This window comes from Ostrea edulis, chromosome 1, assembly GCF_947568905.1.
Source record: "Ostrea edulis chromosome 1, xbOstEdul1.1, whole genome shotgun sequence".
NCBI lineage: Eukaryota > Metazoa > Mollusca > Bivalvia > Ostreida > Ostreidae > Ostrea > Ostrea edulis.
Window position 1 is genome coordinate 61,885,785 of NC_079164.1, and position 15,094 is coordinate 61,900,878.

The 15,094-nt window shown below is 36.0% G+C and overlaps 1 protein-coding gene and 1 long non-coding RNA gene across 2 annotated transcripts in view; one reads left to right on the forward strand and one right to left on the reverse strand.

Annotated features, from left to right (window-relative positions):
- Positions 1-10,720, forward strand: LOC130052033 (uncharacterized). Its single transcript, XR_008800374.1, has 2 exons — positions 1-1,014; positions 1,507-10,720. It is a non-coding gene; the product is annotated as an uncharacterized LOC130052033 (long non-coding RNA).
- LOC125648412 (glycogen-binding subunit 76A-like) overlaps positions 8,914-15,094 on the reverse strand; it is a 16,571-nt gene continuing 10,390 nt past the window's right edge. Inside the window, exon 3 of the mRNA XM_056155829.1 lies at positions 8,914-12,007. Coding sequence (XP_056011804.1) covers positions 10,607-11,956 — 1,350 coding nt within the window. The 5' untranslated portion in view covers positions 11,957-12,007 and the 3' untranslated portion in view covers positions 8,914-10,606. The remainder of the gene's footprint in view (positions 12,008-15,094) is intronic.

Sequence of the window (15,094 nt, forward strand, 5' to 3'; positions counted from 1 at the left end):
TTCATGCTGGCGCAAAGCGTTGCAGTTCAAACACTCGTGTATTTTCAAAAATGAAATTCATTTTTTTATATTCACATTTTACTTTCATTTCTGTCGGGATTCCCAGCCGTTAAAATAGACGTACCTCATTTGTCAAGATTCATACGCACATTGTTCACATATGCATCGCATTCATGAGGAAATGGCTATTATTACAGATGGTAAAGAAAATTGGAAATGTAAATATTTACTTACACTTACATTTTCAATGTTTTGCCTTCGATATCTTTACAAATAATAATGATAGATATTTTCCTCAGGAATACGCCGTATCTGTACATGTGAACATGCGCGTAGAAATCTTGATAAATATATGCATAGTGCCTCTATTTCATCAGCTGGGAATTCTGACAGATATGAAAGCAGAATGTAAATATAATTTAAACTTCATTTTTGAAAATACATGTACCGGTACACGAGGGTACATGAACTGCGATGCTTTACGCCGGCGTACTTCAGGAGGTCCTTGTTTTACCTGGGGATCGAGTGTGGTAGACAGACAGGGTGGCACATAATGGGACGTCAAGTCAAGAATCGACAAGACATGAACAGCGTTCACCATGCTCTAGAACATCTGGGTCTCAAAGGACATCCGACTGACTACCAAACTGCTGTTCCTTAACTCCAATGTTATGTCCATTTTACTACGCGGAGTGGGACATGGAGAACGATTAGAGCAACCCTGCAGAAGATCCAGACATTCCACAACACCGGTCTCCGGCGCATCTTCAACATCCGACGGCCTGGGAGGATCACAAACGAGGAACTACGGAGGAGAGCAGGTGGACTTCCAAATCAGACGGAGAAAGTGGGGCTGGATTGGACACATCCTAAGAAAGCCACCATCCAACACCTCACGCGAGGCCCTGAGGTACGGAGACGAATTTCGAGGCGTGTGACATCACTTGGCAAGGCGCAGTTATTGAGTTAAAGCAGCCCAGATGGTTCTTGTTCCTCGCGGAACGACAGACCTATGTAAGTATAATTACTCCATGGAGCGCATTAGCCTCATGTATTCTAAAAAATGAATTTATTTCTTGAATGAATACGTGTACTTAATTCTTGCTGTAGTACACGATTGTTGGACTTCACATTCATCGTTAGATAAAGCACTGTGTCGTTTTTAAAGTTGGTTAATCACAATTTCCACACAAGATCTAGACTAATCCCCTATTCAGCCCGCATGCATGACTGTTATGTAATCCTATAATTTACAAACCCGTGATTGCACGCAGTAAATACATAAATCTGCCGGTCCCTGTACATCGTCCTTGTAGCTTTCAATTCGTACATCCGCTATCGATTTGGATGCCATGAATGCTATGTATTGCTTAAAAGAAAATTAATCTAATGTAGTTTTTCCCCCACCACCTTTACTACCAACAGTTTTGCATTTAAATGCACGTAAATATTCATGACTTCGTGTTTCTGAGAAGAAAAAAAGGTTAATCTATCAATTTGTTACAGATAATCAATGCATGCAGTTGCTTCTTCATCTAATCTGGTAATGACTGTCCTTTGACAAATTGTGAGGACATTTTTATTCCCCATCGAGTAATTTCACTCACAATTTCTCAGAGGAACGGCAAGCGACTGTGCTTCAAATCACACGCTCTGCAATGATGATGGAAGACGTGTTCCGTGAGACTTGGCACTCGTTGGTGATTGGACGATCCCTAGCGGATAATTACACGACAGAAGAATATGCTTTACATGTACAGAACAATAGCATTATTTATAAACATTCTAATGGTATGCACAAGATTGTAAACTTCTTTGATGTTGATTTACTTTTATGCAAGGTATGCACGAGTCATTCCTATCGTGTACGATTAACCATTTAAACCATATAAGTAAGTTAATCCAACTAGAGTTAGGCAAGGAAACTCTCAAGATTGGTCAATTACATGTATACACATTATCATATACACATATATGTATATACTAGTAAAGAATCAAGGTTTGTTTATGTTTACTCTCGTATTGGATATTTAAAGGCATGTCAGAAGTCTTCCTAAGCTAGCCGTGTGTATGCTCTCAGAAAATATGTTTTTCAATAAACATTTCTAGAATTCAGGGATTGATATTGGAATAAGATTAAATTTGACAAGATTTGGGATTAAATCTCGCTCGATTATCAAATTTAGGAATAGACTTGATTATCAAAGTTACGCATAGAATTTGCTGATTACAATGGGCCCAATGCTTATTTGTGATAATTCCCTTAATTTTTTGTTTTTGTTTTACGGGTAATAACTTTGCATGATAATAAATATTACATTGTTTTTTATGATTGTTTTATTTTTCTTCAAAGTACATTGTATCGTCTCGTTTTGAGAATAGTAAGACTGAATTAATTATTTAGGAATATATATATACTAGACAAAATTTCTAACTCCCCACCTAAGTTTTGTCATCCACTGGTTTTATTTTCTATTATTTTGACATAGGTTTTGATTGGTATAAAGTATAACATCTTCAAAAGAAGTCAATTTTTTTTTCAATGTTCATTTATTTAAATATTCAATTAAAAACATGGAAACTTAACAGTACCCTAAATTTTGAAATTCTCAACAATCAATACCGTGTGTGTCCCCCATTCGCTCGAATAACTGCCTGGCACCTGCTTCGCATTGAGGTCACGTAACTGTGTAAAAACCTTTGTGGAATGTTATTCCAAGTGTTAGTAAGATTTCTATCAAGTTCTGCCAGATTCTGCGGCTGGGGAAGCTGTCTTACTCGCCTGTCTACCTCGTCCCATACATGTTCAATAGGATTGAGGTCTGGACTGCAAGGGGGCCAGTCAATTACGCGGATATTGCGACCCTGCAGCATCTGTTGGGTGGTTCTTGCCGTGTGTGGGGTGGCATTATCCTGCATAAGGACCATTCCGCGATTTGCTTGGATGTGCGGAATTGTCACTGGCTGTAGGACAAGGTTTTGGTACCTTGCTGCATTCAGGTTCTGGTGGATCGGGATCATTGGTGTTTTTGTGTGAAACGATATTCCCACCCACACCATGACAGAACCACCTCCAAACTGACCTCGCTCCCTTACACATGCGTCAATATATCGTTCGCCAATTCTGCGGTAGACGCGGGACCGTCCATCTGATCGCCTTAGATTGAATCTGGACTCATCTGTGAAAAGAACTTGTCCCCAGTCCGCGCGCGTATACCTCAGATGGCGTCTTGCCCACGCTAATCGAAGTTGCCTATGTCTTGCAGACAATACCAACCCTACATAAGGTCTTCTTGCCCGCAATCCCCTTTCCCTAAGTCTGTTTCTCACAGTTTGATCACTGAGGGGTCTTCCATGTGTTCCCAATGTGTGCCTTGCTGTTGCTCGAGCTGTCAAATGTCTGTCACGTAAATGGGTCACTCTTATGTAGCGATCCTGTTGAGGGGTTGTTACACGCCGTTTGGGCCGTCGGCGTAGATCCGCTACACTTCCGGTTCCATTGAATTTTCGGATTAGGTTTGCGATGGTCTTGTGGTCTCTATTGAAATTTCTAGCAACCTGTGAAAATGATCAATTCAATTGAATATTTAAATTGTTTCCTACACTGTGTATCTGAAAGTTTTTCGCAAAAGATCGAATGTAATGGAAGAAAGCAAACCTCTCGTAAACTGCAACCAGCATGGACCATGCCAACTGCTCTTGCGCGTTCTTCTGTCGACATGTGCCGCATTTGACTTCAGTAATTTTGTGTTTTTCAAATACAAATGAGTGTATTGAGAACAAGAAAACAAAGAATTTTCAAAAGCAAACCAGTAAAACCAATCGAGCACGAGATTTTCAATTTCAACAAAACCCGCTACGGCCCAGTAGCTACGAACGCGTTCTTGAAATCTTTGTGCTTAAAAGGTCAGCATTTTAGTTAGCAGACGATATTATAAATTACAAATTGCATAAATGCAAAGGTTTGTAAAATTTAGAAATTATCAACTTGGGGAGTTAGAAATTTGGTCCAGTATATATATATATATATATATATATATATATATATATCGTATAAATTTTATCCCCATCTCTTTAGAATGGAGTATTACTGTGTAAATAATATAACAGAAATTTTAACCGGTAATCTTATCTGTAATGATAGTAGTAGGGGGTCTATACCATACCACCCCTATTAGATGTAAAAGTACTAGAAGTGGGTTTTGTTTTTCTTTTTGGTTTAAACAATATTTATTCAATAATTTGATGGGATTGGGCAGCAGGCTTAGCCTATGTGAGCCTTCTCCCTATTATGATCAAACACGACATGTACATGTACAAAATTGTATAAAATTTGTAATTAATTTGGGGTTTACATGTATATAAGAAATATTAATAGATTAACAATACGCCTGTTTCGAGATACGAACTCTTTTGTATAGGAGGTGCATTTAGTGGAACTTTGAATGCCTAAGTGGGACAGAGTGGATATGCAGCCAACGAGGAAGACGATGAAATGTATTAAAAGCGGCTTCTCTTTTAAATATGTAAATGTGGGAAATACTAAATACTATCGAAAGAAATGTTTTACCGAAGAGGAAACATACAATGTCATATTTGCAAGAAATATCTTGGATATGGTACTTATGACCAGCGAAATAACGTGATAGGATAAGAATTCTATGTATTTAATTACTCCCTAAATACTTATCACTTACTTAGTTTGTGTATCAGTCGAATTCGGGTTATCAAACAGCGTATGAGAAACTTGCTGAGTACATTCACTTACACTGTGATGAATATCTGTCCCACTCCCGCGAGTAAACACTTTTTTTCGCGCCTTACTATGTATGAGAGTTCTCCAAAGGGAAATAACTCGGACGTATCTCGAAACCGGCGTATTGTATAACATTTGTATATAGTATTGGTACTGGTTATATACAGTTTTAATATAGAGCCTAGTACGCATTTTTAAAATAATAATACATTTGAAGATTACTTAAATCTTTTGGTAAGTGCAATAAATTTATGCACAAATTCAAAAAGTTTCTTATTGGTTTCAGGGGTGGTGTGGTTTAGACCCCCTACTATTATCATTGCAGAGACAAAATTACCGGTTCCTTTGGTATATGAAAATAATCAGCTGATGGGTTGTTATGCCCATTGTTATCATTACTTCACAAACTATTACATTTACATATTGTATAAAACTTTTGAATGCTACTTAAAATATGGGATCAAACTTATGGAAATCATAATGATAAATTGCTTTGTAAAATTCTTAACGAGTATTAGGTTTTATAGAACATTTGTCATTGATTTCAGCGATTCGACATCCTTAATTTCCAATAAATACAGTATTATATCTTGTATCATTAATATACGAGAGACGCTCTCAATTATAAGATTTTGACGTACAGCTGCTTTAATATACATGTTCACCAGTATGAACGGTGCGCATGCACTTGGTTTGTCATAGGGGCAGACCTATAGCTCTCTCATTCTCTACCCAGAGTTCCGTTCGCTCCTCGCACTACACCTCTGTCAACGGCTTTTTACAGAAATCTTGTAAAAGTTTCTTTTATCCAACATTTATGTTTTGGACTAAATATTTAGTCATATTATGATATGTTTTTGGTGCAATCAAATTGATGCTTACTGTAAATTGTTTAAAATCGCCGTTTTCTGATCATAAATTTGGAACTACTTCGTAATATGCGTATGAATGTAGGATATACACGTGGTGGAGATTTAAATGTAAACATGGAATCAAAAGTAAGAAAGGCTGTAAAATATGATAAAACTTGTAAAATAAGAGACAAACAGCTAAATGGTAAATATGCACTTATTAAAGTGTCAGTTGGCTATGAAAAGAGCCTGATGTATCACCTGTTGCCTGAACTTTTAAAGGGATAGGAAACCGAGAATGATTGTTTATATCATGTGATTATATTGTCACGTGATTCCAAGCGTTGACAGAGGTGTATGTGAAGCTTGCGTAACACGCCCTCTGGTGAGAGAATGACAGCTCTCTGGGAAATATTGGGGCAGATCATATCTCTGTCTTAGACTAGATTTGCACTATAGTGGCTGTCAACATTTCTAGGAAATCTGCGATCAGTACAAGACGCTGATACATCACGTGCGTCTGATCAAGAAGTGTCGTCACAGTCGTGATATACATTTGATGGATTGAAATGAATTCCCATTTGAGAATAATGACGTCACCAGTTTTCGGTGAAGTGCCACAATAATGACCTATGCATGGCGGTCAACCAGGGCGGCAGCAGTTCTTAAATGCGCCACCGTCTGCCGTGGCACGTGACCTCTGTGGACTGCTGGCCTATCCGGGCGCTTGACGGAGGAGCTATCGCGACTACCTGTTATTTATCGTTAAATGTCAGTTTCACAATGACAAATTGTAATTTTTGTATTTACACCCACCCAGAAAATTCAAAAATTACAATACGACAATACATGTAACATGTGTATTACACTGTCATACTGTATTTAGTAAATAAGACAATACAGCTAACATGTGTATTACACTGTCATACTGTATTTAGTAAATACGACAATACAGCTAACATGTGTATTACACTGTCATACTGTATTTAGTAAATATGACAATACAGGTAACATGTGTATTATACTTATACTGTATTTAGTAAATACGACAATACAGGTAACATGTGTATTACACTGTCATACTGTATTTAGTAAATACGACAATACAGCTAACATGTATATTACACTGTCATACTGTATTTAGTAAATACGACAATACAGCTAACATGTGTATTACACTGTCATACTGTATTTAGTAAATATGACAATACAGGTAACATGTGTATTATACTGTCATACTGTATTTAGTAAATACGACAATACAGGTAACATGTGTATTACACTGTCATACTGTATTCAGTAAGGTGATTTTGAACAGTGGAATGTGATACTACAAGTATTACATCTCGTTGCATTGTACACATTTTCTTTCTTCTTCTTCAGGTTTTACACTTGTAAGTTGTCTTGGTTACTAGGAGTACAAGACCAACAGTCTGGTATGATAATTTATGTCTTGGTTACTGGAAGTACAAGACCAATAGTCTGGTATGATAATTTATTACCAGACTGTTAACAGGCACTGTCCCTTGGTGCCCCCTGTAACCAAGTCAATAAATCATACTTTCTTTAACTGTTTTTCATATAGTACAATTATTTTCATTATATAATTATTGTAACCTTCCTGCTTTAGACATAAAACATTCAGAACTGGATCCTGCATGTACATGTGTATTATACTGATATTGATTACAATTTTATATATCCACCGTTTCTGAAACCGACACTGTCCTTAGATATGTGAAGCAGTTTGGTTATTTATTATTGTACATTTCATTTTGTTAATTTAAATCTTGCCTGCAATCAGTATTTCATATATAATTATAGATGTGTGCAGTGCAGAAATGTGAACTCTGACTGTAGTAGTACACCTGAATGATTGTGATTTATTTATATTATTATAATTAATTGCTAGTTAAACTGTACATGCTCCCGAGCGTCCTTGATTGGTGAATAAACATATTATATTGTAACTAGCTGGCGAAAGGACCACGTAGAGCCCGAAATAGGATGCTTACTGCAAAAAGTATTGGCTTTTTTTTTTTTCATTTGACAGTACAGAGGCCGTAGATTCCCATCAAGACACTCAATTGAAACTGTAAAATAATAAAAGAAAATACCATGTATTCAGTTTTTGCAAGTATGACAAAGCAAACAACAAAACGAAACATCACTTAATAATTTCCCAATTTGTACTGATCCCAATTAAGATTTTCCGAGTTATGAGTAACCTTGCCATTGAGTATCAAGTAGAGCGGAAGTTATATTCATATGTTGACTACGTAGTTGTGTAGGGGTATTACACTCATTAGATAACCATGGAAACAATCTCATACACACAATATATGTTTCCGATGATGAAATTAGTTTGATTGGACATTTTTGTCCGGAAATGTGTCATAACCTTTAAGGATATTAAACATTACTGACGCACTCAGATCAAGAAAACCACAATGATCTATCCTCTAATGTTTAATAATTAAGATAATTACAAATTGATTAATACAAAATCTTTCGTTTACTATTGTGCAGAACCAGGGTTACGGAAAAAAATTTCACAAATTCCATATGTAATCCCGTGGGGATCCGGGTTAGAATAGGTCTTCGGTGCCTCCTTGCTTGTCGTAGGAGGTGACGAAATGGGGTGGTCCTTCGGATGAAACCCCAAAAACCGAGGTCCCGTGTCACAGCAGGTGTGGCACAATAAAGTTCCCCCCCCCCACCTCCTGTTCAAAGGCCGTAAGCGCCGATTTTGCAGCCCTTCACCGATATAATGGTGACGTCTCCACATGAGTGAAAAATTCTTGAGCGGGACGTTAAACAATATACAATAAACCATATATAATCCTGCATGCACTTCTTCCAAGTACATGTATACAAATGTACATGTATGTATTATATGGATTTCTGAACCATTATATAATTCTTCGTAATATTTTCGCAAATTTGTGTTTGATGTGTGAAAACTATGTTACCAGAATTATATGTTAATACAACAGATATCACGAGGACAGTGGTGTAAGGTCATGTCGTTGTAACAGCCAGCTTAATTACTTCAGATACCGTTATATAGCGTATATTCGTGACTCCGGCATGGACATCTCGTGAACATCAACACTCGCACACATGCATCCACACGGTGATGTACATCCATGTCTATAATATTGATAGACCCGGGAGTTTTATAGACACATGGTTTTAACAACTTCAACTTGTTCAAGAGATTGAACATTATAATCAAAGGTATAAATTATCCTATAATTAGTATAGAAAAAAATCTCAGATGAGAAGAAAGAAGGTAAGGCGAGGTAAGGAGATCATTTTAATGCATTTTAGCATGATTAAATGCATGCAACAATATGGCAATGTACAATAACAAATCTGATTATCGTTCTTCTTTTGTTTACTATTTTTACCTCGTGATGAAAATACATTTGGAATATATTTCAACATTAACTAAAGCAAAGTAAGTTTATAAACTTTCATTGCATAATTGAATAAGTATCTTTTTTTTTTTAATCAACAACAACAAATAATGATATTAGATATCACCCCCTTGTAGAAACGGAAACAAGAAATATCACACGGGATGCGCCTCGTCATCGACCGTCTTTAAAGCCAGCCATGATAAAAACAAAGAATATAATTGTTTGGAGACGCACACACAGTTTGATTTGAAGAAAACTACAACGTGCAGAAAATCCTCGTCTACATATCACCAGCAGGGGATTACATGAAAACAACTAATTAACAAACTATCTTGTAATAACACACATATCTTTATATTTTTACATAGTCTCACTATGTTCTATATACATACAATTCATACATAATCACAGAAAGAAAAAAATATACTTAAATACCTAATAATAAATACGTTGCATAAAGTTGTACACTGTAATGCAATATAATTTAGTTGCCAATATCGCATGCAATATTACAGCCTCGCTAACACTGACTGCCCTATCATAGCATCTAAAGATGTAGACGTCTGCACCACAAATATTTTGTTTACGGTGTGAAATTTAACCTTGACAAATGCAGCACCTTTGGAGTTGGCATGGATTAGAGTGCGAAATTGCAGGTAAAAATCAAATGGATTTCAAAGTAGTTAGAATTGATCATTTATGGCTGCCAAATAAAGGGATTTAAATGCACGTGAATACCGTGTATTCGGTTCAGTGCTATACCCATGTCAGCATTATATTGAGTATTTTACGTCCGGGATATACGTGACTGTTTCAAAATGATAAAATTCACGTCCTGATTTGAGGAGAAAAATTCATAATAATAATTACAAAGCGTGAGTTGAAAACCTCTACAAACCACACGACACATGGTCAACACCTAGAATACTAATTCTACATCCGAGATGACCATTTGCATATAAATGCACAATTATCAACGAGAGACTAAAAGTAGGAATTGAGGAATAATGGCAAGTTCAACTGATATTTCGTCATCTCAATTCCTACCTGGAATAATGCCCGTTCATCAAACCCAACGAAAAACCAGGGGCCATGACCATAGGATATTCAACTCGTGTCATTACCCCTATTAAACAGATTCTCAGAACAATGCTTTTCTCTATAGTTTTATGATATAGCACTATAATGAATATACACCGTGCAGTTATTGTGCACCTACATTAGAAACACACCGGGAGTATGAATAACGAACATTATCTTATCAATGAAAATTAAATGAATATATTATACAATCTATGACAGCCAGGGTAGGATTCTCTCTAATATCTACACAGACGACTTCATACCAAATATTTTGAATCACAAAACTTAAAAGACTTGGTCTTCTCTACATTTTCACACACTCAATTAAATTCAATGTAATATTTTGTAAAACCTGTACTAGCTATATAGCTAGTTCAACAGGTTTTGTGTAGTTTAGGGAAAATATATTTTTCCTTATCGTGAAACAGAAACTTTGATTCAACTACACGTGTTGACGACAGCCCAAGAAGAAAACTCACTACAAACCAGCCTTAAACAAAATGCAACCACGAATCCCTGGTCACGGTAGGTGTAGTTTTCGCAAAACATTCGAAAACGTAATTCTTTCCATCATTACTGTCCCAGTATACCAGATCACCAACAGAGTAGGATATAGCAAATTCCAGTTTCGAACCTACACCAAAATCGGCAGGAGCACAGATGCTAAATGAGAACCTGTCCGTAGGACCGTCACAAGAATTCTGTACATAAGAAGCCATAATGTCATGATATGATATCCAGTTGTTTGTTGTGTATCTTACTCTAACAGTCTTATGAAATCCTACGTTGGCCACCCTCACAACCCCGGTGATAGTCAAGTCTGTAATGATTGCGTTTTCTAAACAGATTTTCTGCGCAAGAACCCTTTGGAGAAAGTTTTCTGAAGCTCCGGGCTGTTGGAAACAAGCAGTTAGGAACCTCTTCCCTAATTCTCTTGTTTCAGATTCAATACCAACCTTTAAATCGGCCATCGCCGATGCAGGTATTTTTGGCGGGTTGTCTGCATTCAACACGTGCCGCACGTCCTCGAGATCCAAGCCTAAAGCATCTGCGAAACGGACCATCTTTTTACGACTGGGAGTGCCCGGGGGTGTCTTTTTAGCTTTTAATGACGAAGATTTTCTAAGCTCTGATCTGTCAATGTTAAATTCACTGTCTTCATAGACAGGGCTTTCGAGGAGTGACTTCTGGGAACCGAATGACTTATCTTTTTTCAATGAGATTTCCGTATGCACCTCTGTGACATCCGCCTCTGCATCATCATCGTCAACCACTGTGGTTATCATCGATATATCCGTGAAGACAAAAGGAGGTGGCGAGCATTTTTTAAGCCGGCTAGAATGCTCTCTTGCTTGCATAGCTTTCACAACAGCATCCCCTAATGAACCTTCGCATCCTTGAGATGTCCCTACAAGGTCATCGGATGTGGGACCACAGTCTAGCTCTTTAGCATTGTCACTTACACTAGATTTTGCCGTAGAAGATTCCACAGAATTTAAATCATCCATCTCATTCACAAAAAATATATCATCATCGTTCAGGTTCAATTTTGGATTCATAACAAGTTCATTGACTTTGTCACTGCCATTCGGAACAAAATCGATATCAACCTCAGCATCCATATTCATAGTTATACGTGCTATCCTCGATAAACATTCTAAGACATGTTTCGTAGCTTCAACTTCTCTCTTATAGTTCACTTGTTTGTCGACTCTGGGATTGTACACAAAATTGCTACTAACACTGTAACAATCAAAGTGGCTCTTTTCGGTGTAAGACAGATTTCTTGGCAAGTATAAAGCCCCCTTAGACGCCTCTGGATCTGTCAGGTTGCAGTACATAATCTAATGTACAACTATCTGCAGACTGCACGCGTGATAACGTGTTGGAATCTGTAAATACACACCAACATTTAATAATTTAGTACATGTATAACATACATTTTCATTTGTATCACTAATTTTCATTCAAAACATCTGAGATAATTAACCATTTCATTTGCACTTCATTCGACATCTACCGGCAACATTCAGAAATGTTACACAATAAGTCGTCGACCTTCCAATATACAACTTACATTTACAGAGTAAGAACAAATATCCCAAAAACAAAATACTAATAAAAGTAACATTTTGTAAAATTTGCAGGTTACCTGACAGAAAATTTATCCAACCACCATATCCCGGCCTCACTGGCTTTATAAATACATTTCTGTTTACGTTCTAGACTAGCCGAGACTCCTCGGGATTTGTTAATAAACACAAACACTATAGCGTGACGTCACAATTAACAATAACAAATCTATGAATAGCTTATGGAAAGCCGGTAGTGTATTTAAAACTAAACCTTGCAGGAAATTATTACTCTTTCGACTATCGTTCAGAATTAAAGACGCATTCAATACATGTGGAGAAACTATTGACCACACAAAACAATGAAATATAAAACATCGATATATACCCGTTTACTTCCCATGTATTTCATACCACTTTTAAAAAGAGTATTTTCGTACCGTGTGGTGCAAGGACGTCTTATATGATTAAAATAAATATTTACGAAAGACGTCCTTACAGCACGCATGTATGAATGATTACAATATTTATGCTTTATAGAATATTTTCAATACACAGGGTATCTTGTATTATCCTCGAAGTTTTTAATTACTTTATTGCAGAAGACGTACATTTTATAACACAGTCTTTAAAGCATGTCATATGAAGTAAGTATGTATCACCATTGAAAGAGTGATATAAGTTCTCCACTATTTTACACACATACATACACACTCATATACACGCACGCACACACACATATATGCAAATAAGAGATTTCCCTGTGATTTGATGCATGATATTATAACATCATGACGCTTCGCTTGATCGAGCATGCAAACGTTCGGAGAGGCTTCTCATAGATTTTAATGAAACAAGTTTTACTTTCGTCCCCAATGACCACTCACATTGAACAATGGCATAGCGAGGTCATCCAAACTAGCTTTTATTGAAACCACGTGGCCAATCGATAAGTGAGTGAAATTTGCACGCTCGATGAAGCGAAGTTGCATGCTGTGGTTTTAATGATAGAATATGATAGGAAATGCAACCAGGTAGACGTTCTCAGAAATATTTAAGAAAATTAAAAATGTTATTTGTTGCTACATATTTTTTTTAATCTACGGTTAAAATCGTCTGGAAATATGTCACTTGAAAAAAAGATATATATTATATTTTAAAAGATACATGTATTGAAATTTCATGAATGAAATACAATATAGGATTGCACTCTAATACACAAATATAATGTTCATATACTTGTATTTTGTTCAAGATATTTTAAATTGTCAACGTTTTTTGTTTTATGTTTGAAAATACTACCATAAAAAAAATTTGCTTATATTTCTCTAAATCCCACATATGCATGCAAAATTTGGTTTGCGTTGATATTATCGAGTTGAATTCGTAAGACCTGCTTGGTTTGTTGAGAAGATCTGTATGGTTTGTTGTGAAGACCATTTCAAAATATGTCACAGTGTTCTGAAGAAATGGAGAATTTGTTGTCTATAAAACATCAACCCGATTTAAAAGTCAGATCGCATTGTTTACAGCAGCGGTGATCGGCCTTGTCCCAATGCTCTTTCAGAAAATTAACCATTCCAGGTGTACAAGCAATTTATCATCGTGACATGTGCAATATATGTACAAATATGCCACATAATATAAATTGTTGTTGTTTATTAGTCAAAAGTAAATACAGCTTATAGACATAGTATACAATGTAATAAATTTAAAATCATATAAAGATCAAGAAAGAATAAAAATTGTGCTTATACATTGGTATTTCTAATTTCAAAGGAATTCTTAATAAATTTATCCAAGTTGCATAATTCCTTTACATTCTGTGTCGATAAAAGTTGAATTAATTTGAAGATAGAGGGTCTGATATAATAATACTTTTTCAAAAATGTTATTCTTAAATGACTGTAATAGGTACACTTAAAGAAAAAATGAAACTCCTCTTCTAAATATGAATTAATGTACAGCTGTATGTGCCATGCTTGTTGGACCTATATGTTACCTCTCAATATATTAACATAAATTTGATATTGTCATGGATTATAGTTAACAGTAATATTATTGACACTAGTTTTTGTTATATACATGTACTTTGTACATGCATATATACCTCGATCAAAATACTATCTATTCCGATAATGTAGGGATCAATTACGTACAATGAAAGCACTCTCCAAGAACATCGGGCCCTGCTCGAAGCTGCGAATTCATTACAATGGCCACGGTCATTACGTATTGTCAACATGTAAAATTCATTGTTGCACTACAAGAATCCTGTTCCTCTAATTACCTAACTTGCATGCAAGGTATAGTTTATGTTAGTAACAATTAGCTAATCATTAATTCCGTAATGATGTTTATCACTAATAGAAATACCATCTAGTTTATCGCTTTTAAAAATACTATTTATATTTGTTTGCTTGTCTGTAATCCAGTTAAAGTAAGAAATAGGTCACAGTGTTCTAAATAAATCAAGAATGTACATCATAACATCAACACAAGCAGGGTCGCCTTTGTTGCTAAAAATAGACATTGAATCGATTGCGTGAGAAAACACACGTAGGCAAATTTTTAGAACGACCTTGACTTTGTAAATAATCCAAAAACAAAAAGAGCGCCAGGCATGCGATAGATTTACCAAAGAAAAGCAAGAACCAAATTATAAAAATGAATAAAATAAAGTAAATTTCCGTATGAAGACAAGTTTCTGACTGAATGTATTCTTTTCATCGGGTTATCAGGTTATCTTATCCTTATGGGGAATTCTTGTAATTGGATTTCAAAATGAAATCTTTGCAGCCTGCAGGAAAAGCGCATTGATATCTCCGAAAAAGTTTACTTTTCTGATTGTCATGCAAAACTGTTGATTTCGAATTTTGACTCCAGAAAAAAAAGGTCAGGTTCAGT